General features: G+C 42.3%; 1 protein-coding gene across 8 annotated transcripts in view; it reads right to left on the bottom strand.

Annotated features, from left to right (window-relative positions):
• Window positions 1-25,017, bottom strand: part of MTMR1 (myotubularin related protein 1) — a 492,625-nt gene that overhangs the window by 83,897 nt on the left and 383,711 nt on the right. For all 8 annotated transcript variants that reach the window (XM_078688654.1, XM_078688651.1, XM_078688648.1 and 5 more), the window contains one exon: window positions 17,444-17,650. In XM_078688654.1, the coding sequence (XP_078544780.1) occupies window positions 17,444-17,650 (207 nt within the window). The remainder of the gene's footprint in view (window positions 1-17,443; window positions 17,651-25,017) is intronic.

The raw sequence follows: 25,017 nt of genomic DNA, 5'->3' as shown, positions 1-25,017 counted from the left end.
GCCTTGTTGACCTTAATTCCAGCTTCTGCCTCCTGGTTCACGGTGATTGATCTAAAGAATGCTTTCTTTAGCATTCCGATTGCTGAGGAAAGCAGAGATCTATTCGGATTCTCACTAGGTGGTCGCAGTTTTAGATTTAAACGCGCACCACAGGGCTATTGTGAGAGTCCATCGATCTACAGTCAAGCCCTTAAAAGTCAACTGGATGCATTTGTAGTACCGACGGGTGCAGCTTTGATTCAGTACGTTGATGACTTATTAGTGGCTGCTGATACCGAGGTTATTTGCAGAACCACTACAGTGTCGTTGTTGCAGCATTTATGTGATTTACATCACAAGGTGTCACCTTCTAAGCTGCAATATTGTTGTCAAGAAGTAACCTATTTGGGTCACTTATTGTCAAAAGAAGGGAGAAGGTTGACCCCAGAAAGAATTGCAGCGATTGCGCGAATGACTGTGCCAAAAACTCAGAGAGATGTGCGTGCCTTTCTAGGTATTACGTCATACTGCAGACAATGGATTCCAAATTTTTCATTATTAGCGAAGCCATTGTTAGCTTTCACGTGCAAGGATGTTTCGACTCCTTTGCCTTGGACTGAAGAGTGTCAGCAAAGTTTTTCTGAATTACGTGATGCGTTGTGTTCGGCTCCTGTGTTAGGTACTCCCGATTACAGTAAGCCGTTCACACTGTACGTTCACGAGAGGGATGGTTGTGCGTTGAGTGTCTTGACGCAACAATTTGGCGACAAACAACGCCCATGTGCGTATTTTTCCTCAACTTTAGACCCAGTAGCTAGAGCATTACCGAGTTGTCTGAAAGCAACAGCAGCAGCTGCGGTGTCCATTCGACAGTCCGCAGGTTTGGTCATGGATAATATGCTTACGGTGATGGTTCCGCATGCAGTTGACACTCTTCTGAACCAAACGAAAACTCAACACTTGACGAGCGCAAGGTTGTCTGGGTATGAGCTGACACTTTTGGCAAGTCATATACGGATAAAGCGTTGTAATGTGTTGAACCCAGCAACATTGTTGCCGATCAACATGGAATCAGATGATGTAGCACCACATGATTGTTACTTGAGAACTGAAGAAGAGACGAAGGGTCGCATTGACCTGAAAAACACTCCATTGATAGATCCCGATGGTACTTTGTATGTTGATGGCTCGTGCTTCAAGTTGCCGAATGGTGATAAGACGACTGAGTATGCTGTAGTGACGTTGAGTACGGTTGTGGAAACTGCGAGATTGAGTCAGAATTCGGCCCAAGCAGCTGAATTGATCGCGTTGACGAGAGCGTGTGTGTTGTCTAGAGGAAAGCGGGTGAATGTGTTTACCGATAGTCAGTATGCATTTAGCGTAGCGCACAGTTTTGGTCGATTGTGGAGAGAACGAGGGTTTTTCACGTTGCATGGCACGAAGATACAGCATGGACAACTTGTGAATGACCTTTTGGATGCACTTACATTGCCTAAACAGGTGGCAATAATCAAATGCAGTGCGCATCGGAAAGTGACAGATGATGTTGGCCGCGGTAATGCGTTTGCGGATGAGATTGCCAAGGAGACAGCTAGAGATCTGACAAATCGAATGTACGTTACGAGTTCAGTAAGATGGCCAGCGGAGACTGGTATGTGTGAAGACACAGTTGAGAGTGTGAAAGAGATACAGAATGAGGCTACAGAGATGGAAAAGACTCAGTGGAAAGAAAGCACGGGGAAGTTAGATGAGAATGGATGTTGGGTTGATTTGTCAGAAAGGCAGAGATGGATGTTACCGGATGCATATGTGCTTGCCGTTGTTACCATGGCTCATGGCACGTCACATATTAGCGCAAAAGGCATATGTAAGTTGTTGTCCCCAGTATGGAAGAATGAGGGAATTACTAAGTGTGCGGAGAGAGTGGTTAAGAATTGCATGATATGTTTGATGTACAATCCTGGCAAGGGCACTCCTACTCCACCTGGTCATTTTGCCCCTCCTACATGTCCCTTTGAAATTATTCAGTTGGATTTCATCCATATGGAGAGATGCAACAACCTGAAGTATGTCTTGGTTATAGTTTGTGCATTCTCTAGATGGATTGAGGCTTACCCCCTTAAAGATAATACTGCCCTATCTACAGCAAAAGCGTTGCTCAAAGAGTATTTCCCTAGGTATGGCATGCCACGGATTGTATGGTCGGATAACGGAAGTGAGTTTGTGGGAAGTGTGATGAAAAGTGTATGCAGTGGCCTTGGTATTCATCAAAAATACCATAGTGCTAATCATCCTCAGTCGGCGGGTTTAGTGGAAGGATACAATGGTACCCTGAAACTGAAACTTGCCAAAATCCAGGCCACGACTGGTTTATCATGGCCAGATGCTTTGCCTCTAGCCCACTTATCGACCAGAGCGACTGTGCACTCTCGAGTAGGGCTTAGCCCATATGAGATTGTGTTCGGCCGTCCTGCGAACATTTGGGGAGTCCCAAGGCCTAAGGAATTTAACAGACTTGAATATCCAATGTTGATTGACTATCTTCATGATCTGACTGCTAAATTGAGTTTGATTCACCAACAGGTCTACGAGGCTCTACCGGCACAAACAGAAGGTCCTGGTCATCGGCTCCAACCTGGCGACTGGGTCGTTACCAGAAATTTTGGACGAAAACGCAATCTTGAGCCTAGATTCGTGGGACCCCACCAGGTGTTACTGGCGACGAGGACTGCAGTTCGACTGGAAGGAATAAAGCACTGGGTGCATGCCACCCACACCAAGAAGGTTCCACTTCCTTTGCCAGTAGACACATGGATGAAGAAAGGAGTCGCCTCGACTGAAACAGAGACCCCTTTGTACTATGTACCATTTAGTGATGCCCAGCCTGTAGTGAACGATTTAGTTCAATCAGATATCCCTGTTGAATCATCGAAAACAATACCGTTATCATCAGCATTGGAGAGTTCAAGTTCTGAACTGTTACCTGAACAATCGAACACTGTTTTGCCATCAGAACCGTTATTTGAAGAGCAAACTCAACCTGGAAAAACTCGATATTTTCTTCGATCGCGCAATAAAGACTAATGCATTTGTTTATTTTTGAATTCACGTTACCCCCTTACAGTTGCCATGAATGTTATGATTTTGTATATTGTGTGTGTACCTTTTTTTTCCTTGCAGCTAGGAGACTTATGCTAATTAAAAGATAAATTGATTAGACCTACCATCTGGGTTGACCGTAGGGCCGTGCGGGTACCTCCTTCTGTTTAGCAGGTTTCTGACACTAGGTCGATTGCCTTTTGTCAATTTCTGGGAACTCCTGGGAATTGATAATCGCTACTCAGAACGAAGTGCGTCAAGAACGTCACGGACGGTTTTTAGAGGATGGAGTTTTCTAAGCTGTCGGACATAGACAAAATGGCGGTACAAAGATCCAAATTGCATAAGATGTGTCGAACGAAATGTTTTCTGTTTCAGGTTTTTATGTTGTTCTTGACTGTTTCTATGCTACTAGTGGGTGGAGTGTACTTTGGGATTCAATTATTATTGCCTTCCATTTCACCCGTTTCCTTCTCACTTAACCTAAATTCTGTTTCCACTATTTCACCACATTCCTTTCATCTTCTGCCTCAACATGAACAGGCCAGACGTGTGGAATTTATGAACAATTCCTTTGTCCAACTCCTGCATCAGCATCAGTTGGTGATGAATACTACCAATTGTTGGGTGTGTGGGTTAATGCCACATACTATGGATAAAGGTATTCCGTATTTGGTTCTTCCTTACAGCACCCAGGGGTCAGCTTGAGCATTCCAAACTATGTTCCGTAGTGCACTAGATTCCTACCCCCGTCGAGAGCCTCGCTCCACAGACCTTAGTCCCGGCCCGTACCACAAGCCTTTGGCGATAGCGATTGCTGATTTAGATAAAGATATTTTTGATGCAACAATTATCCCAGAGGAAGAGGTGCGAGCTTACAAGGATCTGAGTGAGGTTGAGTATAGTATGTTAGTAAGTGATAGACAGCTTAAAAGCTCATCTCCGATTTGGATCGTACCTCATCTCGGCCATTTCTGTCTGCAAGGCCTTGGTCGAAATCCAAGAGCTCAGCTTGGGAAGAGTGCTTGTACTGAGACGTATGTCTTACCGATGCTCTCTTCCCCTGTCTTCCTGACTGCCAAGGGTACCTATTTTGTGTGTTACGATTGTGCTTATACGTGGTTGCCTCGTGATTTTTCAGGCACCTGCTATATCGCGAATCTTTTACCACCAACTTTTACGGTTGCCTCAAACTATCACAAGACTAGAGTTGTGAGAGGCGTCGTTAGTAAAGAGGACACTGCCAGTCAAGAGGCAGGAGACTTCTTTAAGGGTTTCCTACCGTTTTGGGGTCCTATGGTTAATAGTAGGAACTTGAGACAGTTGACTCGTGTGGTGGAATTGACTGCTAATATCACTGCAAGTGCCCTTGGTAACCTGACAGCAGAGCTTCAAGCGGATAGACTTATGACGCTACAGAACCGTATGGTTCTAGACGTTGTACTTGCAGATAGAGGTGGTGTGTGCAAGGTAATCCATTCGAGCTGCTGCATTTTCATCCCTGATAATGCTCCAACTGTTTATCAAGCCATCTCAAAGTTGCATAAAATCTCGGAGTCCATACACGTGGACGAGGGAGATTGGACGCTTCTAGGATGGTTTTGGGGTCTGATGTCGACTTGGGGTTGGAAGCTTCTGATGATCATAGGAGTCATTGTAACATTTCTGTTCACGTGTTGTCTTTGTGTGCAGTTTGGTCCTGCCTTATGTGGCCTTTGTGCTACAACGTGTATAAGAAGGCCATCTGTGACCAAAGAGACATTGATGGATAGGATGATGTTTCAACAACACCTGAATGATCTGATGAATATCGAAATTGATTCTGATTTCGACTAGTGCTTGCCTACCTGAGGGCAAAAGGAGCGTCTGAGGTTCCGTGAGAATCATTACGACGTTTTGGGCATTCTCGGATATGGACGAGTTTGGTATCTATGAACCGTAAATGACGAGATTAGTAGGTGTATGCGTTTACGCTACACTACTTAGAAGGGTTCGTCTCCTTTACGGGTTTTTCCATCTGAACCCTCTGGTTCCATTTTAGATACGGCATCCATTTTGTTTCTTGCCCTCACGTAGCCAGCGAAGGGACAATGTCCGCTTCGTGACCCTGGGATTCCCAAGCTCTGGCGGAAGATGAATATTCTTTGGGGTCGTCTTTACGACCGGGGGAATGACACGGCAAAGGCAGATGGCTCAGCTTGAGGCTTATTCTGCCGTGTTGGTCTATTGTTTCAGCTTTACATATGTTAGGTTTGAGTCCTTTGATCCTGTGATCACGCTTCCGATATTGCCCCCACACTCTTCTGTTACGGTTGTCTGTCTTTCTTACACCTGTTCCTGTCTCTTTCTTTCGCCTGTTTACAACTAGAGTGGAATGTGCCTTATGGCGAGATGATGTGCTTTTACAGTTGGGAACCGGCAATGTTACTATAATCATGTTCCGGGCTTCTGAAAACATGAATGCAATCCTTTTGAAGTTTACTGTGGGAACTGAGTTGTAACCTTTTGTTCGTTATGTCGAGCAATGACGAAAATGTGTATAAAAGGAGCGATTCCCTTTTGCAATTTGAAGCAGACTCTCAGAACCTACACTATGTTGTACTTCTTGCGATTTCTGTATCCCTGCAGTAATAAACGCTGATCTTTGACGCCGAAGGAAGTGTCCCGTGTCTCTGTCACTTGTACGCCAGAGCAGGTAACCCACGAAGGTTTCAGGTGTTGTTCCCTGGCACCGCTGGGCCTTAAAGAACCCAGTCCTTCAGAGTACCATGTAGTCTGCAAACTCTGCGACATCTGTCATTTTCTATCTTGCCAATCGCCAACAGCCGTTTTCTATTATAGTATGCCCTATGGAAAATGTTTAACTGTAGCAACTTAAGTCTGCACGGATCGCCACTTCCCTAGGGTAACCATGCGCTTCTGGGTAGGCATCCTCATCAAGTCTCCCAAAGTCATGCTCCTAGCTATTCCTGAGTTCTGTGAAGGGGGGAACTATTGTTAAATAGTGTGGTGTCTAACTGTGACACAGTGTGTTTGTGCAAGGGTGCCCCCAGCACTTTCATTTCGAACAGTTTGCTTCCAGGCTGCTGGTACGGGCCCTTAATATATGCCTTATCCGCATGTAACGAAAGATATGGCTGCCTGCCAAACCATATTGCATCTGGAAGTCCCGGAATGGCATCACTTCTCCATCTTACCAGACATCCCCTATGTTGGTGATGACCAGTTGGTCCCTTTTCTCGTACCCCTCTATGTGTGGTAGGTCTTTCAATAAGTCAGGCTCCCAAAGTGGCGTTTCCAGTGTCAGCTTTTCTCCCCACCCTGTGGCTAATGTTGCCTTTTTTCATTGGATGCTTGATTCTGGTCCAGGGAAGACCTGACTTGGCAGTTCGGGTTGGATTGTTCCCATGAGGAGCAGGGTCAAAATTGATTTGCATATGGTTGAGTCTAAACTGGGGTGGCATGGTGAGCAATTGAACAATGGATTTAACCCAGATCACTTGGCTGGGGGTGAATGTTTGGTTTGTTCCGCATTCCATCTATCATTTGTGTGTCTTTTGCTTTCTTGTCCAAAGTGCGCTGGGTATGCTAGATATGGACCCCGGGCTCAGTGTGCCACTGCATTCAAACTAGCCTGGCTGATGAGGGATGATGCCCTGAAACCGGTCCCAGGATGCTTGATTCTGGTCCAGGGAGGACTTGGCTTGGCAGTTTGGGCTGGATTGTTCTTATGACGAGCAGGATCAAGACTGATTTGCATATGGCTCGGTTTAAACTGGGGTGACAGGGTGAGCAAAAGAACAAAGGATTTAACCCATATCTCTTGATTGGGGGTGAATGTTTGATTTGTTCCACATTCCGTTCATCATTTGTGTGTCTTTTGCTTTTTTCCATAGTCGCACCCCTGTCGCTGTCGGGTAGGGCCACACGCCTGCCGTTCTCCCCCATACAGGTATCGTGGATATCCCTTCGGGTTCACTGCCTTTCTATCTGACATCAGAGTTTGGTCCCGTTGGCTTGCATACACCCAGTCATTAGCCACCAATAGCTGAGATGCCCGGTAGTATAAATTTAGATTTGGCAGCGATTCCCCCATTCTGGGGTTTCCTGGTCAGGGTCGCTAGTGCTATACTAGGGGCTCCCCTATAGCACAGGAGTTCCCTTGTCACCCCATCCACTTCCCTTAAAAAACGATCAGGGACCATGAAGGGAGTGTTCTGCAGGATGTACAGGAATTCAGGCAAGTGGATCATCTTTCTATAGGGCTGTTCTGTAGGGGGAGCAGTCGCTAGTGCTTGACATCGTTTTTATAGTTTTATGGGACCCTCCCCATATTAGTGATGTGGAGCCTATCGTAACCCATTGTCACATAGATCCCCAGACACCTTGAGTTCCCATTGCAGAGAAGAGTCTCACCCAACCCTGGGTCCCCCAATGTTAAGGGGTAAATTGCAGATTTGGCGCAGTTTATACGGATTCCCGCGTTGGACACAAACACTTCCATGATCTGCAGGACCCGTCCTATCATGCCTACCACAAATTTGGTGGGCAAAGTTTTTCCTTTAGGTAAGTTTCAGAGGTGTCATGAAGGTGTCAGAAGTCTAATCCGTGGAGCCCAATGTTGGTCATTGTACACATGAACCCAGCAGTACAGTAGCCACGTGACTACCCAGGCTGGTAAGGATGCCTGTCCACCTGAAAGTTCCTTTTGGTGATGGTCGATTCAGGGTCTGTAACTCAAAACCTGCTTGTAGCTGACACGATTTTCTTGGTGCAGGGTCATCCGCAGGTCTGGGAGTAAACCACAAAACTGGAGACTAAGTTGGCACTGGGGTCCTAGTTGGAGAGTTCAATGGCAATATCTCCTGAACTGCTTGAGCTAAAATGATAATGACAACTGTTCCAGAATCAGCTTCACAACAGACACACAGGCTACATGGTGAAGTTAAAGATGCCTCAAAATATGAGGACATCTAAAGAGAAGGGTGCAGGCTTCTTACAAATCTGGGAGAGTCAGGTTCAAAGGCGTTAGTTTGTAGAGTATTACCTTCCCCTGGGTCTCGATGACCTCATTTTGTAGTTTGTGCTTTCTGGTCAGCTGGCTGGGAGTGACCTCATGTCCCCAGGACTGAAGCAGTATATGGGACTGATCTATTTAGGTCCTTCCAGACAGCTGGACTCTGAACTTTACTGGGGATCAGTCTCTGCCTCTCGGTGACTCAGTCCTGAAGCTCGATTACGAAAGCAGGTTTTTCTGTCCACGCAGTTCAATCACAGAAATGATGGAGTTTTTTACAGACTTGATCCCACTCCAGGTCAAGGAGAATAGTAACTAGCAAACGTTAGACTCATGGATCCTCAATTCTTCTTGCTTGCAGTGGTGTGAAGACCCTCCTTCAATGAGGAGAAAATTCGGAACTTTGTACTGATCATGGAGCCTATTATTTATGACTGGGTCTGGCCAATCAGGTCATATGCATCAAAACCTCAAGTCTGGTGACACTCGGTGCTCCACCTTGTTGTCCCGTAGGTTCTGTCAGTTCAGATGTTTGCTAAATAATAATTTATGTTCACACCTATGAATCATTCAAAGCCTAGTGATATAGTAAAACATTATTTTTCCCATATGTAATTTAAAATCAAATCTTGTTATCCTCAAATTTCATATCAATGTCAATCTCATCTTGATGGTTACCATCTCAAATGTTGAAATTATGTTTTGTCCATCCTCACTGCATTCTGGACAGTGTGCCTTTTCGTGGTTCATAGCAAAATCATTCCAAACAGAATCCACATCTGAACCTTTCAACCAGGTGAATGCCAGCAAATAACTACTGTAGCTACTTTTGTGTGTTGTACTGCAACTCTGAGCTTTACATTGGGCTGTAAAAAATTATGAAATAGGTGTTTGAGCGGGTGATCCCATTAAAACAGTATGTCAAACACTCAACTGCTTCTCTTCCCGCTGGCCTTACACCTCAATACAATGAACGCTGTTGAACCAACTGCGTGAAGGTCCACATCGGGTCTAAGGACCAATGCTTTTGTGTTAGGTGGGGGAAACACATATTATTGCAAATTAGAACATTATTCAAGGATCCCCAATGTACACTGAGATCTGGGAAAACTTGTAAAAGACATGTACTAAGAATACAGTGGTAACAAAAGAGATCTTCTCAAATAACACAACAAAAATGATAGAACCAGAGATTACTTCCTTACCTGACTGAGTGCTTCTTTTGCATTTTTTATTTAATGCTTAAGGTACAGGGAACCACATAAATAGTAGCCATGTATTTACAATTGCTCCTCAACAAAATGGTTGAAACTTTAAAATTGAAGTATTCACTATTACAATACTCACCAGTTGTCCAGCCTTTTTCTGGCATAACTTCAGACCTACTCCAAATTAGTATATCATTAGCGGCTAAGTGATGATTATGCCTCTGCTATTAGTGAAGGCTCTTTACATACTCTTACTAAATATGAATGAATATAGAGGCTTGAGGAGATGACCCAGGCCTTAGTGTATGCAGGTGCAGGCAGAATAGGTGGTTTAAAAGGTCAGAGAAAGAAAAGTGACACAAGCTAATAAATCCAGTAGTAAAAATGGAAATAAGAAAGCTAAGTATAAAAGTGTTTACATTCAGAAAGAAGGCTTTATCCAAATGTCAGTGATACCTCCCCAGAAGCCCAATATTAACACATCACACCCCAGGACATTTGGGGACAATAATAAAAACAAGGTACTGTAACACATAACATTTGACAAAATGGGGAGATAGGTCCTGGGACACAAGGTCGGCTGGGCCATATATAACTTTTTGAAAAGAAAAGTGCCGGCCCTGCAGTTTATTTAGTGCAGCTCGTTAGTTAGAGCAACAAACCAGTCTTGTTTCTGGATTTGTATGGTATAATTTATTTATACCATTCGTTATTTTTCTTTTTACTTTTACATTTACTACAAAAATTTAGTTGCATGAGAAAAACAATACATTTAGACAATATATATAATTTACTTAATAACAGACAAAAAAGCAATAATTCATTCTCAGGACATAAATATACTTAATTATAAGACAAAAGAACTCAATCTTTGCATATTATTTCAACAGATAGTTAGATGATAAAGTCACTTGCAGAAAGGAAAATAGAAACAAATTAAGTTAAACAAGTATATTTGACTATACAAGTTATTAGTGTTCTAGTTAATGCACTAATTAGTCGGTTCCTTCCTGATCTTGCCGACGCGTTTCGAACTGGCTATTTCATTTTGCGAGTTCTCATCAGGGCTCTATCAGTTGTTGTTCTGAAAATTATGTGCAAAGAAAAATAAAATGAGTCGATCTATCCCTTCTTTGCATCCCCTTAACTAACTGCCCTCTGCTGTTAAGTTAAAAAGAAGTACCTTTATTCAGCTTAATAGCGGGTGTCCATGGTTCATTTATTCTTTCGTATAATCAATGATTGATTTCTAGAAAAATGGCAACAGTCTCATTTTAGTTATTGGCCTTAGCAGATAGCCTTTGCCTGCAAAGCTCAAGGCACTATTGGAAAATACCTGTGGGGTGTTGGTGTGTCAGTTTCAGTGTTACACGGCACTCTGTGGGTTTGATGCTCGCTTTTTTCAAAGTTGTCGAGCCTGCAGCATTCCTGTCTGCCACCCTACAATAAATAATCGGTGTAACCGTTCGATTCCCATTTATAGCCACACATGCAGAGCATTCACTACAAACAACACCGGGTGTGTACCTTATTCGCTCGGTGTGTTCGTTCTGGCTTCTCTTTAGCCGAAGTGCTTACGATGGTGCTTCCCACTCAATATTTCCAATTCTGGCGAAGTGAAAAGGGAAAAAGGTTAGCGGCCGTTAACCTTTGCAGAGCGTTTTACTTACACGCCCGCGTTCATTTTTCGTTCTTGTTTATGCCTACCCGGGTATTATGATCACAGGGCTGGAACCAGCTCACGTCTTCTTCGGTGAACTCAGGTCAGACGACTCAGTTCGCCATCAGCGCGCCGTGTTTGGAAAACACGTGATATGCGCTTGTGTCACATGATTTACTGTGATTGTGGGATATGTAGTCCCACTGTTTGCAATGTGTTGAGATCTTATTGGCAAAGTCATGTTTTTGTGAGATAACTGACCAAGTGCGTATATTTAAAGGGGGATGATATTAGTTTACATCACGGAAATTTCTCTAAATACATGGAAATGTGATGAAATGGGCTGCTTTGAATCTCCCTGCTGGAGCACTGCATAACTATACGGTGGATCAGTTTTTTAGATTCGAGAAATTTCAGACATGGTGTTCAAACCTGTTTGAATACTATTGAATCGGAGTATTAAGTAAGCCTCCTTTCTCAGCAAGACATCATCAACATCTTTAGGGTGTTTACCATGCGTTATTGTGAAGAGGACAGTCCATTTGAAATCAGCCTCGGTATGGCCCTTCTCAATGAAATGTTGGACCATCGGGGCGGTCAACACTTTAGTTTTTATTCGTGACCTATGTTGTGTTATGCGGGTATTCACCTGCTGATTAGTTTTCCCGATGTACAATTTTCCGCAGCCGCAGATAATTGCATATACTACATTTCTGGTTCTACAATTAGAGAACCCCTGGTTCTTCCATCGCACATTTTTGTGCAGAAAGTCACTGCCTTCAATCGTTGTATCACATGATACGCAGTTGCCGCACTGGTGGTGCCCCTCAATCGGTTTAAGGCCCCATATTGAGAGCAAATCATGTTTTAGTTTCTCAATCATGACATCTGCACGTACTATGTGTTGTCCAATACTCTTGTTCTTCTTGTATGCGAAGATCGGTCGGGGAAAGGGGCATTCTAGTTCTAATAGGTGCCTATGCTCCGGAGATGGCCATATTATTTATGGCGGAGTATGAGAAAAAATTCGTGGAAAACAACAATCCCTACACTAAATGTATCAAACAATGGCTAAGATATATCGACGACGTGTGGCTCCTGTGGCAGGGGAGTCACACCGAATTGATAGAATTCCACCAATGGCTGAATAATAAACGTCAGGATATAAAATTTTCCAGCGAACAAAGTAGCTCCAAAATGACCTTTTTAGATGTGGAAATCAGATGTGTTGACGGTCATCTCAAATCATCTCTTTTCAGAAAAAAGACGGATAAAAACACTATCCTCCATCACTGTAGTGCGCATCCAAGGAACTTAAAAACTAATCTACCTTATGGGCAGCTACTTCGCATCAGAAGGAACTGCTCAGAAGTAGAAGATTATGATTCACATGCACAGACTTTTTGTGATGAAATGGGAACGAGGGGGTATCCAAAGAAATTATTAAAACATGCCTATAAAAGAGCCCGGTACACCCCAAGGGAGTGTTTACTTCAAAGCAAAGAAAAACAGGAATTGGATAAACTTGTTTGCGTAACAACGTTCGGTCCCCACACTCATAAAATCAGGCAAACAATATTGAAAAACTGGCACCTATTAGAGGAACTAGAATGCCCCTTTCCCCGACCGATCTTCGCATACAAGAAGAACAAGAGTATTGGACAACACATAGTACGTGCAGATGTCATGATTGAGAAACCAAAACACGATTTGCTCTCAATATGGGGCCTTAAACCGATTGAGGGGCACCACCGGTGCGGCAACTGCGTATCATGTGATACAACGATTGAAGGCAGTGACTTTCTGCACAAAAATGTGCGATGGAAGAACCAGGGGTTCTCTAATTGTAGAACCAGAAATGTAGTATATGCAATTATCTGCGGCTGCAGAAAATTGTACATCGGGAAAACTAATCAGCAGGTGAATACCCGCATAACACAACATAGGTCACGAATAAAAACTAAAGTGTTGACCGCCCCGATGGTCCAACATTTCTTTGAGAAGGGCCATACCGAGGCTGATTTCAAATGGACTGTCCTCTTCACAATAACGCATGGTAAACACCCTAAAGATGTTGATGATGTCTTGCTGAGAAAGGAGGCTTACTTAATACTCCGATTCAAAAGTATTCAAACAGGTTTGAACACCATGTCTGAAATTTCTCGAATCTAAAAAACTGATCCACAGTATAGTTATGCAGTGCTCCAGCAGGGAGATTCAAAGCAGCCCATTTCATCACATTTCCATGTATTTAGAGAAATTTCCGTGATGTAAACTAATATCATCCCCCTTTAAATATACGCACTTGGTCAGTTATCTCACAAAAACATGACTTTGCCAATAAGATCTCAACACATTGCAAACAGTGGGACTACATATCCCACAATCACAGTAAATCATGTAACACAAGCGCATATCACGTGTTTTCCAAACACGGCACGCTGATGGCGAACTGAGTCGTCTGACCTGAGTTCACCGAAGAAGACGTGAGCTGGTTCCAGCCCCGTGATCATAATAACCGGGTAGGCATAAACAAGAACAAAAAAGGAACGCGGGCGTGTAAGTAAAACGCTCTGCAAAGGTTAACGGCCGCTAACCTTTTTCCCTTTTCACTTCGCCAGAATTGGAAATATTGAGTGGGAAGCACCATCTTAAGCACTTCGGCTAAAGAGAAGCCAGAACGAACACACTGAGCGAATAAGGTACACACCCGGTGTTGTTTGTAGTAAATGCTCTGCATGTGTGGCTATAAATGGGAATCGAACGGTTACACCGATTATTTATTGTAGGGTGGCAGACAGGAATGCTGCAGGCTCGACAACTTTGAAAAAAGCGAGCATCAAACCCACAGAGTGCCGTGTAACACTGAAACTGACACACCAACACCCCACAGGTATTTTCCAATAGTGCCTTGAGCTTTGCAGGCAAAGGCTATCTGCTAAGGCCAATAACTAAAATGAGACTGTTGCCATTTTTCTAGAAATCAATCATTGATTATACGAAAGAATAAATGAACCATGGACACCCGCTATTAAGCTGAATAAAGGTACTTCTTTTTAACTTAACAGCAGAGGGCAGTTAGTTAAGGGGATGCAAAGAAGGGATAGATCGACTCATTTTATTTTTCTTTGCACATAATTTTCAGAACAACAACTGATAGAGCCCTGATGAGAACTCGCAAAATGAAATAGCCAGTTCGAAACGCGTCGGCAAGATCAGGAAGGAACCGACTAATTAGTGCATTAACTAGAACACTAATAACTTGTATAGTCAAATATACTTGTTTAACTTAATTTGTTTCTATTTTCCTTTCTGCAAGTGACTTTATCATCTAACTATCTGTTGAAATAATATGCAAAGATTGAGTTCTTTTGTCTTATAATTAAGTATATTTATGTCCTGAGAATGAATTATTGCTTTTTTGTCTAATGTTATTAAGTAAATGTATATATATTGTCTAAATGTATTGTTTTTCTCATGCAACTAAATGTTTGTAGTAAATGTAAAAGTAAAAAGAAAAATAACGAATGGTATAAATAAATTATACCATACAAATCCAGAAACAAGACTGGTTTGTTGCTCTAACTAACGAGCTGCACTAAATAAACTGCAGGGCCGGCACTTTTCTTTTCAAAAAGTAACACATAACATGGTAATGAATTCTAAAGAAAACATGAATGCGGAAGATATAAGGATTGAGAGGAGTAGGAAAGATTCACTAAAATCCAAAGCAATTTAAGCTGCAAGTTTCCCACAAACCTCTAAGCAGGTTCTCCTCCATTCACTATGTGTCATATAACACAAAACAAAAGCAAACGGAGAAAAGTGGGTTCTAAAGGTAAAGTTAAAGCTAACAGAAAAACAACCGCAGGAAATCCTTACCAATGTTCCGATCATATGTTTATCGGTTTTAGTGGGAGGCAAAAATCTAAGTCTAAACTTAAATCTCTAAACAGAAATAAATCCAGGAAGCATTTTTATATATTCCTGAAATGACTAGTATCAGTACTAAGAGTACTGTTTGAATAGTATTACAAAAGAGCAGGATGAAAGCAACTTTACCAGACTACTTTTACTTTGCCATGGCCGAAGAGCTAGTAAGGCAGGCTGAGTCCAAACTTAATTAAAATGTGGTTAAACCTATGGAAGAAGACCATGTAAGGAAAGAAGAGGCAAGGATACCAATGCCTCTCTTGGTATGCTAGACTACAGCCACAAAATGTTGGGACCTCATAGAAGATGGAAGAGAATGAATGGCAAGAGCCCAGCCCTGTAATAAGGGAAAGAGTTGATCAACCGTTGAGAATATTCAGCTAATTAATCCAGGGAAGCGTTTGCAGGATGGAATAATCTATAAAGGTTCTACACACTGGTGACAAATCTGAATACTGTTAAAGAAGGAATATAGCTTTGACTGAGTTTATAAACAAGTATTCACTGATTTCACCTAATAGTTCTGCAATCGGAAGATGATAAAGTCTTCTGTCATAGTATGTCAATGAGTTGGGAAGCTTGGAGCAAAAACTGGGGTTGTTTGAATTTATGATGAGTCATTAATTTCACGTCACTTTCACTTTATTTCCTAAAGAACTACTATATCATCTACAGGTGTTTGGGCGCTGTACACAGAACAACTCTATTGAGATGCAAGTAGCACTTACATAGAACCAAAGTCATCGAATGTCTCAGTACAATGAACCTGAAATGTATCATAGTTAACCCAACATCCCAGGTCACAGAAGAAGGACGCATGCACATGTTGGGGATCTAAAAGTGAATGTGGAACCCAACATAGCAGGTCACAGAAGAAGGAAGAATGCACATGTTGGGGATCTAAAAGTGTATGTGGAATACAAAAGTATAAAGGGGTGTGAATTTCAAACCTGAGGAAAAATACAGAAAACTTCAAAAGATATGTACATGAGGTTTGGATGTTTGACTTAAGTATAAAAAAAACATGAATGTCATCAAAATATATATATACTGAAAAGGGGCAGAAAATGACAATGTCGAAAGAGATCTAGGTTTAAAACTAAAGGAAAATGAACAGGACTAGGTAGGAAACAAAGAGCCACAGCATGCAAGCTATAAAGGGTTTCACTGTAAACGTAAAGAAAAAGGGGACACACAGGGTGCCAGATGGGGTGGGGTGGGGTGGTATGGTGGGGAGATATTACAGTTGCCAAAATAGAGGAAATTAAACGGAACGACAAACAAGAACAATAACCAGGGGTAGTAGAGGAACTGCTTTAATCAATGTATGTGCCAGGTTGGAGCTTGTGCCCAACTTGATTGTCCTTCATAGTCTCAACAGCAAGAGAGGGTTTTGGCTACAGAGGGCAGTGGATTCCCCAATATTGGGAACCAATCCGCTGGACATAGACTACCAAATGAAGCACAAACTCATTGTCAGAACTAGCAGAAAATGCATGTACAATCTCCACCTTTCATCCTCCTTTGGGGTTACTAGAAACTCTTGAGTGGAGTCAGAGAGGATGTCTTTACTGGGAAGGATGGAAAGTCTTCGGGTAGAATGTTTTGCTGCCTCATTGACAGTGAGGGTTCCTCATACAATGCACTTTTCGGAGTCGCATTACTCTTTCTTGACACCTCTCTTTAGCCAAGAAATCTAGTTTCTACTGCAGGAATTAGGCACACAGACTGTGCGTACATACAAGGTATCCCCCATGGACCTTATATCCATGGTAGTAAACAAAGCACAGGTGCACACAACATGACTTGTCACCAAAAATAAAGTAGAGAGGTTATATGTGGCAGCCACTGGGAACAACCAGTAACAAGATGCACATGATTCGAAGCTGTAGCACTGTAGGATAAAATACCAGAGATGATTGAAGAGAGTCAAAAACAGTAAAAAGCTACAGACAGATAGGTTTGGGGACAATTAACTGTAGCTTACCAGTCTTGCTTCTGACCTCCACACATACCACTATGCACAAGAAACCCATGGCCAAGTGCTCTGTACATTTGTAAAGGTGTCAGCATTTTCTTGCAGTTTTTTCTAACTCTGTCCTCGTGGAGGAACAAAGAGTGGGCATTATATGACCGGGTGACGTCACCATGGTGGTCGTGAAGGTGTAAAAATAATGCTGTCCTCACCCACTACCTGCACAGGATAGCTATGGAAAAGTTTCCAGATCTAACCTGCCACCTAGATATATTCAACAGGTAAGGAATCATCTGCTGGTAGAAGTAGACATCAAAAATACAAGTACCTTGAAAATACATATAATATAAAAACACTCAGTTTACTTTGCAAAGCTATATGAAAAATGTATATAAAATAGTGTTTTTTGCACATCCACATTATAAACAGTGATTTTCACCAAAGCTTTTGGAATGTTTCATACAGAATATTTATCAGATGGAGTCTTAAGGCCAATATAATAAGTTACAAAACTGTGCACCAACACACATCTGGCAAATAAATAAATAAAACAATATACATTTCAATCTTACCACAGCAAACCGGTGTCCAAAACTTATCCACTCCTTCTCTATCAGAACTTCAAAGCCTTTGATAGTTCGGTAGTAGCTGTCTAACATAAGCATGGCCAGGGACGTGAGTTGCGCTGTCCGATCCCAACCATCACTGCAATGTACCACAACCGAGGTTTTACAAGACTCTACTTTATCAGCAATTCTCACAGATCCAGCAAGCAGCATCTGCAGTCAAAAGAAACCACGTATACATTTGTGCATTCTGTAAAACTGAATAAACAGTTTAAATATCCTTAGGTTATGGAGCTTTAATTTCTAAATTACATTTTGACATTAGAGTCTCAACATCATGTTGATTATAAGACTGCACACTAGGCACTTGTATTTGGATGCAATCCCATGGGTGCATTAGTAGAAAGGTCTCAAAGCAACAGAATTGGTTAGGCATTATCGGTCTTCAAGATAGAGATAGGCAGCTGACTTCATACTAAGCTTTTGCAAGGATATCCAATTGGCTTCAAAGTGTATGTCATCTGCTTTTATGATACGAAAGTGCACTATCGTAGAGACTGGAGGTCTTTGGAGCTGTTTTTTTCTCCGAAATCTTGCCAAAGGTTGTAGGACCGTGCTAATGACATCGAGCCTGATTCACAAAGGGATTCAGCGACAGCCATTCCAATTTTACTGATGTACTAACCCCATTGTGGGATTCGTATAACCTTTTCTAAATCACAAAACGGGGTTAGAAAAACATACTGAATTGCAATTTGGAAGGGGAGTGTTTAAGGCAATCCTTCCAAATTGCGAGTCAATAAAGTATGTATCAATGTTTTGCGACTGAAATTCTGGTCACAAACCACTGATCTGTTACAGAATCCAAAAACAGGGTGTTAACTGCTTCAGAAAGGGGAGAGGGTCAACTTGCGACTCTTATTCATTTGGGAATCAATAGGGCATCTTCAGGGGGAGTAGGAAGTGGTACATAGGACCTTCGCATGGTTTCACTGAGGTTTTCAAAAATGGATAGCATTTTCCTTATAAAGCAGCTTTAAATAGTTTTTAAAAAATCCGTTTTGGTAAGGAATCATAAGGATGGTGATGTGCTGTACCTTGCAGGTCACAATTCCTGTTACGGAGCCAATCACAAGCAATTACAAATAGCGACCTACGTAATTATTATCAATTAGCTAGGTACTTGTGTAACCCCCCATCCCATGATTCAGTATTTTGTGAACTGAACTATTTGTACACAGGTTGGTCAGCGCAATCAAACTACATTCACAAAATTTGTGACCACTTTTTGCGAGTGTAATCTTTGTACATCAGGCCCTTCGTTACATGTTTGTTACTTTTACCAGCTGGGTACCCTGGTGAATACCGTGATCGTGGGGACTGAACTTTACCTGTTTCGGTGCTTGACTGTCTTTGGAGTTTACACGCAGCTTTGAGCATTTTTTTCGCTCACTCAGTGTAGTTTTCTCTGTTCAAATTACGCCAGGATTTTCCTGTTGAAATCTGCTAAGGGAAAACATTTTTGGAGTGCGAGCTTCCAGCACAACTGATAACCTGAATCAGAGTTTACGAGCTACTCTTCATGACAACCCAAGTGTGGTCAGCATAGGGCCAACTGTTATCCAGGACCTCACTAAGTAAAGTCAGAGATATTCTGCTCTCGGTGTGTCTCTATTGTTGGTGGATGTAATCCGGGTCTTTGATGTTCGGTGATTTAAGACCAGAGGGCAGTTTAGGGTGTTTGTGGATGTGCGCAACATAAGGACCCTCAATGTACAGGGACCGGCTTACTGTCAATGTCTTCGTTGTTCAGGACCTCATTCTGAGTGGCTAGTCCCCAATAAACCAGTAGTAGCTAGCCACTAAGCACTCAATGGGATTTATGTAATGTATTCGTAGTTCAAGTATTCTTTGCCTGGAAACCCACTACGAGACCCTTATTTGCTTGTTTATACAAAGCAAGGAGGGACTGCTTGCATCTTAGTAGGTAACATTCCACAGTCCCTGTTGTTCAAGGCTTTACTGATTAGAAGTAGTAAACAATTTATTCTGATTTCTTCATTACACAACCAGAAAATAGCCATATATACTACATGGCCATATAATAATACATCAAAGTTCACTTTATTAAAGCACATTTGCAAACATAAATGGTGGTATTAAATATGTAGTAACATACTTTGTTACATTGTTACAAACTCAACTTAGCTTCGCTTGTATCCAGGCAAAGAATATCATGAAAAAGATGATAAACAGAAATGTACTTTACTAATTCCCCAGTCTTATAATGGTAGGGGGTTCATATGTCACGCCATTAAAACACAATTCATCTTCGTCTATGTTATATCTTGATATGGTGGCTTAGCAACATGTTCTACATTCCTGCCCAGGGAACCAGAATGTTAAGAGTTCTGGATGATGCCAGCAGAGGAGAGCTGGCAGTTGCTGAGAGGACGTGTCCAGGGGTTGTTTCCATGTACTTAATAAAGTTCCTACTTAAATTAACTTGTCTGTGTCTCTTAAAAGTAGCGACGAGGATGGGATGGATATTCCCCAAGGACAGACTTGTTATGCATTGCTGAATGCTGAGCTCAGCAACCCCTGGACTACAAAAAGATTCAAACTGTCAAGAGTGCTGTTATGCTGTATAATTGACATGTCGTTGACAAGGATGCTTGTTGCCCCACTATACCAGGAATACGAGTGTCCCACCAGGAATACCTCATTGAAATTGAGGCGCTCACCAAGAAAAGAAAAAAAGACTTAAAGACACATCCAAGGACAAGAGAAGAAGAAACAATGCACCAATCCTACAGATTGGGGTAGTGATGAGACTTGCCAGCCGATACTGCGTGTGTGCAAAGCCCCCCTTTCTCACTATTGAATTGAGCGGTATATTTGAAATACTGGGAAAGTTTGACTGAGGTGCATTGTCGTGGTAGAAAAGAAAGCGTACATTTTGGTGAAAGAAGGGTGAATGCTTAACCAAAGTGATCAAAGAGTGTGGCGGTAGAAAAGAAAGAGTACATCTAGGTAAAAGTAGAGTGAACTCTTAACCAAGGTGATTAAAGAAAGCGTACATCTTGGTGAAAGTAGAGTGAACGCTTAACCAAGGTGATTAAAGACTGCGTGGAGTTCCGATTTTCAGGCCGAGTAAACACTGGCTGCATGTACAACTCAGCCCCGAATTGCCATTATCGTTAGAACCAAAGCAGGGTTGCAACCAACATCGCACAACAACTTGTGAAAGTTAATGAAAAAGGGTGTCAATTTTGAGTGGTCGAATGAATGCTGTAGTACATTAGTAGTTGGCTAAGTTACCTCTCTAGTCTTTATAGAATTTATCTCCTATGTATTCTGTGTTCTGTGCTGGTTTATGCTATGTATTCTATTCTGTGGCAGTTGACTGGTCGCTGCTGCAGTGTTGTGTTCGCTCTTGCTTTACTCTACAACTTGAATAAAGAAGCCTTTATATTCTACCTACTTCTGTACTGGCATCTATTTACCATAATTTTTTTGCGACGAGGACTTGAACTCCACGCAGAAGTAGAGCTACACAAAGACAAGAGCGGACAAATTTGAGGTGATTTCGAATTTGGGTTTGCATCGTTTCCTGAGAGGCACCTTAACATAAGTTGAGGTTTCATTTTTATCACTCGTTAATCTCCTTTTGCCGCGGGAAAGCTGCAGTTGAGGAAGTGTATTCAACTCGTTCTGAGGCTGGAGAAACGCTTTTGTCTCACTTGGAACCAACCCACTTTCAAGGTGACTTACAAAATATATTTTATGTGGTCTTACGTTATGTTTGCTGAGTGCTTGTGACTGTCGCATTTCTGTTTGGAGTCCGTCATCACCTCGTCTCTCCTCCGCGTCCGTTAGCCCGGCTGCTCTGTCTTCACCGCTTCTCCTTGCCCATATGATGACGTTGTAGAATCTTCAGTGGAAGTTGGTGGACTGTTGCATGACGCTCTAAGCTGCGTCCAATCTCTGTGCTCCAGTGATGTTGCTGAACCTTATCCAATAGCGCTTAAGCCGCCGGAGTCTCGTCAAGACGTCAGGTCGGAAAAACGTAAAGAAGCCATTTTGTAGTCATAACAACGGTTAATTCACCTCCAGCAGTGCTACCGCAAACCTTTAACGTTTGTGTCCTTTCTGTTCACTTACAAACTGGATACCTCAGCGACGATACGCTTGTCATCTCAGAAGTTGTGACAATAATTTACTGTGAGTGTATCTTTGAACACAAGTGTATTTTCGACGATATACACATCGGTTTCTGTTTCAAGGTTCTGCTCACCTCACTCAAGTGTTTGTGAAAGTGTCCCATAGCCAGTGTATCTCCGACGATACACACGTCAGTTTCTTGTGCAAGTATTGTTTAGGGAACATTTACTCAGTGTATGTTCTTTTCCCCTGGTGTTAAACTGTTTTGCTAAATTCTTGTTTTATTCACCATGTCTGAACAGAGTTTGCAGCAAAACTGTACAGTTGTACTACCGCCTAGTTTCTTACCAACTCCAGGTCAACCTAGAATCTCATGGGAGGATTGGTTTCCCATGTTCGACAATTATTTAGATGCCCTGGATGCACAAGAATTCTCGGCAAAAAGAAAGAAGGCGCTTTTACTTAGTTCTTTGGGTAAAGAGGGCCAACGAGTCTTTAAATACTTACCACAGGTATTGCAAGCAGGTGCACAAGCTTCTTTGGATGAATACAAAGAGGCAATTTCTCGCCTTGAAATAAGATACTCCAAGGAAGAGAACCTAGTTATGAACAGGTATAAGTTTTATACCAAAAGTCAAAGAGTGGGTGAGTCAATTGATGACTTTGTTTCCAGACTGCGAGAAATGTCAGTTAAGTTCAAGTTCGGTGGCATGACCGATGAGTTGATTAGAGATCAACTAATAGTCCAGTGCAACAACAAAAAAATCCAGGAACGTTTGTGGGCAGCAAAGAACCCGAATTTACAATCTGCTATTGATTTGGCTAAAATCGTTGAACAATCCGAGGGCTGCATGAAAGAGCTCGAAAAGAGAGCTGTGGTTACTGATGTCAGTGAGGTTTCTGTATGTGACTCAACGATGTGCATTCAGGGGGATGAGGATTTTGGGGAAGTTGCAGCCGTAAAAAACAAGAAATTTATCAACAAAAAGTGTGTGGGTGTGAAACCCCAGAATTCTACAAGAATTGTCAGTCAAAAACAGTGTTATAGGTGTGGTAGTTCTAGTCATGGCTCTGATTCGAAATTCTGTTTTGCTTCTAAGCAAGAATGTATGAAGTGTGGTAAAGTGGGTCACTATGCTAGGGTTTGCAGAGGGAGAGGACGTTCTTCTGTAGCATGTGTGAACAGCATTGATGAGGTGTCTGATGAATTAAATAAGATTTTTATTGTGGGTGTGGATGAAGATAGTCACAGTGATGAAATGAGACGCAGAAACAGACCTAAAGCCCTTTTTGTTGTTAATGACAAAGATATTCACTTAATGGTGGACACAGGCTCACGCTACACAATCATTCCTAATCACATTTATGTTGAGGGGTGGGGTAGTACTCCTCTTCTCCCTAAAGATATTTCTCCTGGTGGATATGAAGGGGAACCTTTAGACATTATTGGTTATTTTAATGCTTGTATCAAATTCTCTTCTAGACAGATTCAAGGGAAAGTGTATGTGTCTAGCACGGGACCTGCCATCCTAGGGTGAGTCCATCAATACGATCTCTCCATCATTGTCAACCCTCGTGCTGATCCACAGGTTATGGTTGTGGAAGATAATGAACTGCTTTCTATTTTATCTAGGTTTGAACATGTTTTTTGTGAGAAACTAGGGCGTTTGAAAGGATATTCTCACAAAATTATTTTAAAGAAAGATTCTGTTCCAGTCCAGCATAAAGTGAGGAGAATACCCATTGTTATCAGAGACGAAGTTAAGCGTCTTCTTGATGATATGTTGTCTTCAGGCATAATTGAAGCCGTGGAGGCTTCTCCCTGGGTTTCGCCCATCGTGGTCACGAAAAAATCGGACGGAAAGCTCCGCTTCTGTGTAGATTTGCGCTCATTGAACCAGTGTGTCATAGCGGATACTTTTCCTTTACCCAACATCGCGGAACTTGTTACTACTCTCAAGGGTGCTTGTTTTTTTTCAAAGCTCGACCTTCGGAGTGCCTACCACCAGATTGACTTGCATAGGGACTCTAGGAGTTTTGCAGCTTTTATGACTCCGTTGGGCACTTATCAGTTTAATAGGCTCCCTTTTGGGTTAAATTCAGCGGCGAGCGTTTTTCAGCGGATTGTTTTCCAGCATTTTTGAGGGTGTACGAAATGTGGTTTATTTTCAGGATGACATTTTGATATTTGGTCAGACGGCAGTTCAACATAATTCTACACTTAGGGGTGTCTTGGAAAAATTATCTGGGGTCGGTCTTACTCTGCGCAAAGACAAGTGTTTATTCTCAGTAGACCAGGTGGACTATTTAGGTTACACAATCACCTCTTCGGGTATCAAACCTAAAAGGGATTTGTGCAATGCCATTCGTTCTGCTCCTCGGCCTGTCGATAAGGACCAGTTACGTTCCTTTATGGGACTTATCGAATACTACTCAAAGTTCGTAAAGAACTTTTCAGACAAGACTAGTTGTATAAGATCTTTGCTCAAGAGGGGAGTTAGTTTTGTTTGGGGCGATGAGCAAGAAAAATGTTTTGAGAACATTAAAGAGGTAATTTGTGGTGCTAATGTTTTGTCTCACTTTGATGTTAACAAAAAGTCCATTGTCACAGTTGACGCTAGCGCCACAGGGTTAGGGGCTATGATATCTCAGGTTAAAGCTGGTTCTGAGGTTACAGTGGCCTTTGCCTCAAGGACTCTTACTGACTCAGAGAAAAACTATTTGGTTATTGAGAGTGAGGCTCTCGCTGCTTCTTGGGCAGTTGAGTATTTTAGGACATACCTCTGGGGCATGAAGTTCATAATCAGGACTGATCATTAACCCCCTCATTAAAGTTCTTTCCCCAAGGGGGGCTGGTAAGGGTTCTGCCAGACTCATGAGATTGGCAGCTAAGCTTCAGGAATTTCAGTTTGTTGTGGAATACATTCAGGGTTGGAAAAACGTCCAAGCAGATTGCCTTTCTAGGTTATCTCTAGACTGGCGTAACTTACATGATTCAGGTATTTCTTTGGATATTGACGACATGGCTGTGGCTTCTGTTGAGGATGCTGTTTTCGTTGGGGAAGGTGTTTTCTCAAGTGATGAGTGGAAAAGAGAAATGGCATGTGATCACACTCTTCAAGAAGTTATTAAACTTATGAAATCTGGTCCTAGGCGTGAAAGTACTCTTTCAGTCTCAGTTAGGCCCTATGTCAAAATTTTGGATGAACTTTCTTTCACCAGCAATGACATTTTACTTAAAGGTGAGCAGTTTATACCTCCTTTTGGTCTCAGGAACAAGCTGTTGGCTTTAGCACACGAGGGCCACATGGGACAAACACTCACTCAACCCGCATAAGGAACCATTTTTGGTGGCCGGGGATTGACTCGCAGGTTGTAGACTGGGTTGAGCATTGTACAATGTGCAAGGAAGGTGA

This window comes from Lissotriton helveticus, chromosome 4_1, assembly GCF_964261635.1.
Source record: "Lissotriton helveticus chromosome 4_1, aLisHel1.1, whole genome shotgun sequence".
NCBI lineage: Eukaryota > Metazoa > Chordata > Amphibia > Caudata > Salamandridae > Lissotriton > Lissotriton helveticus.
The sequence above is the reverse complement of the archived record's forward strand: the minus strand, read 5'-3'. Positions and strand labels throughout refer to the sequence as shown.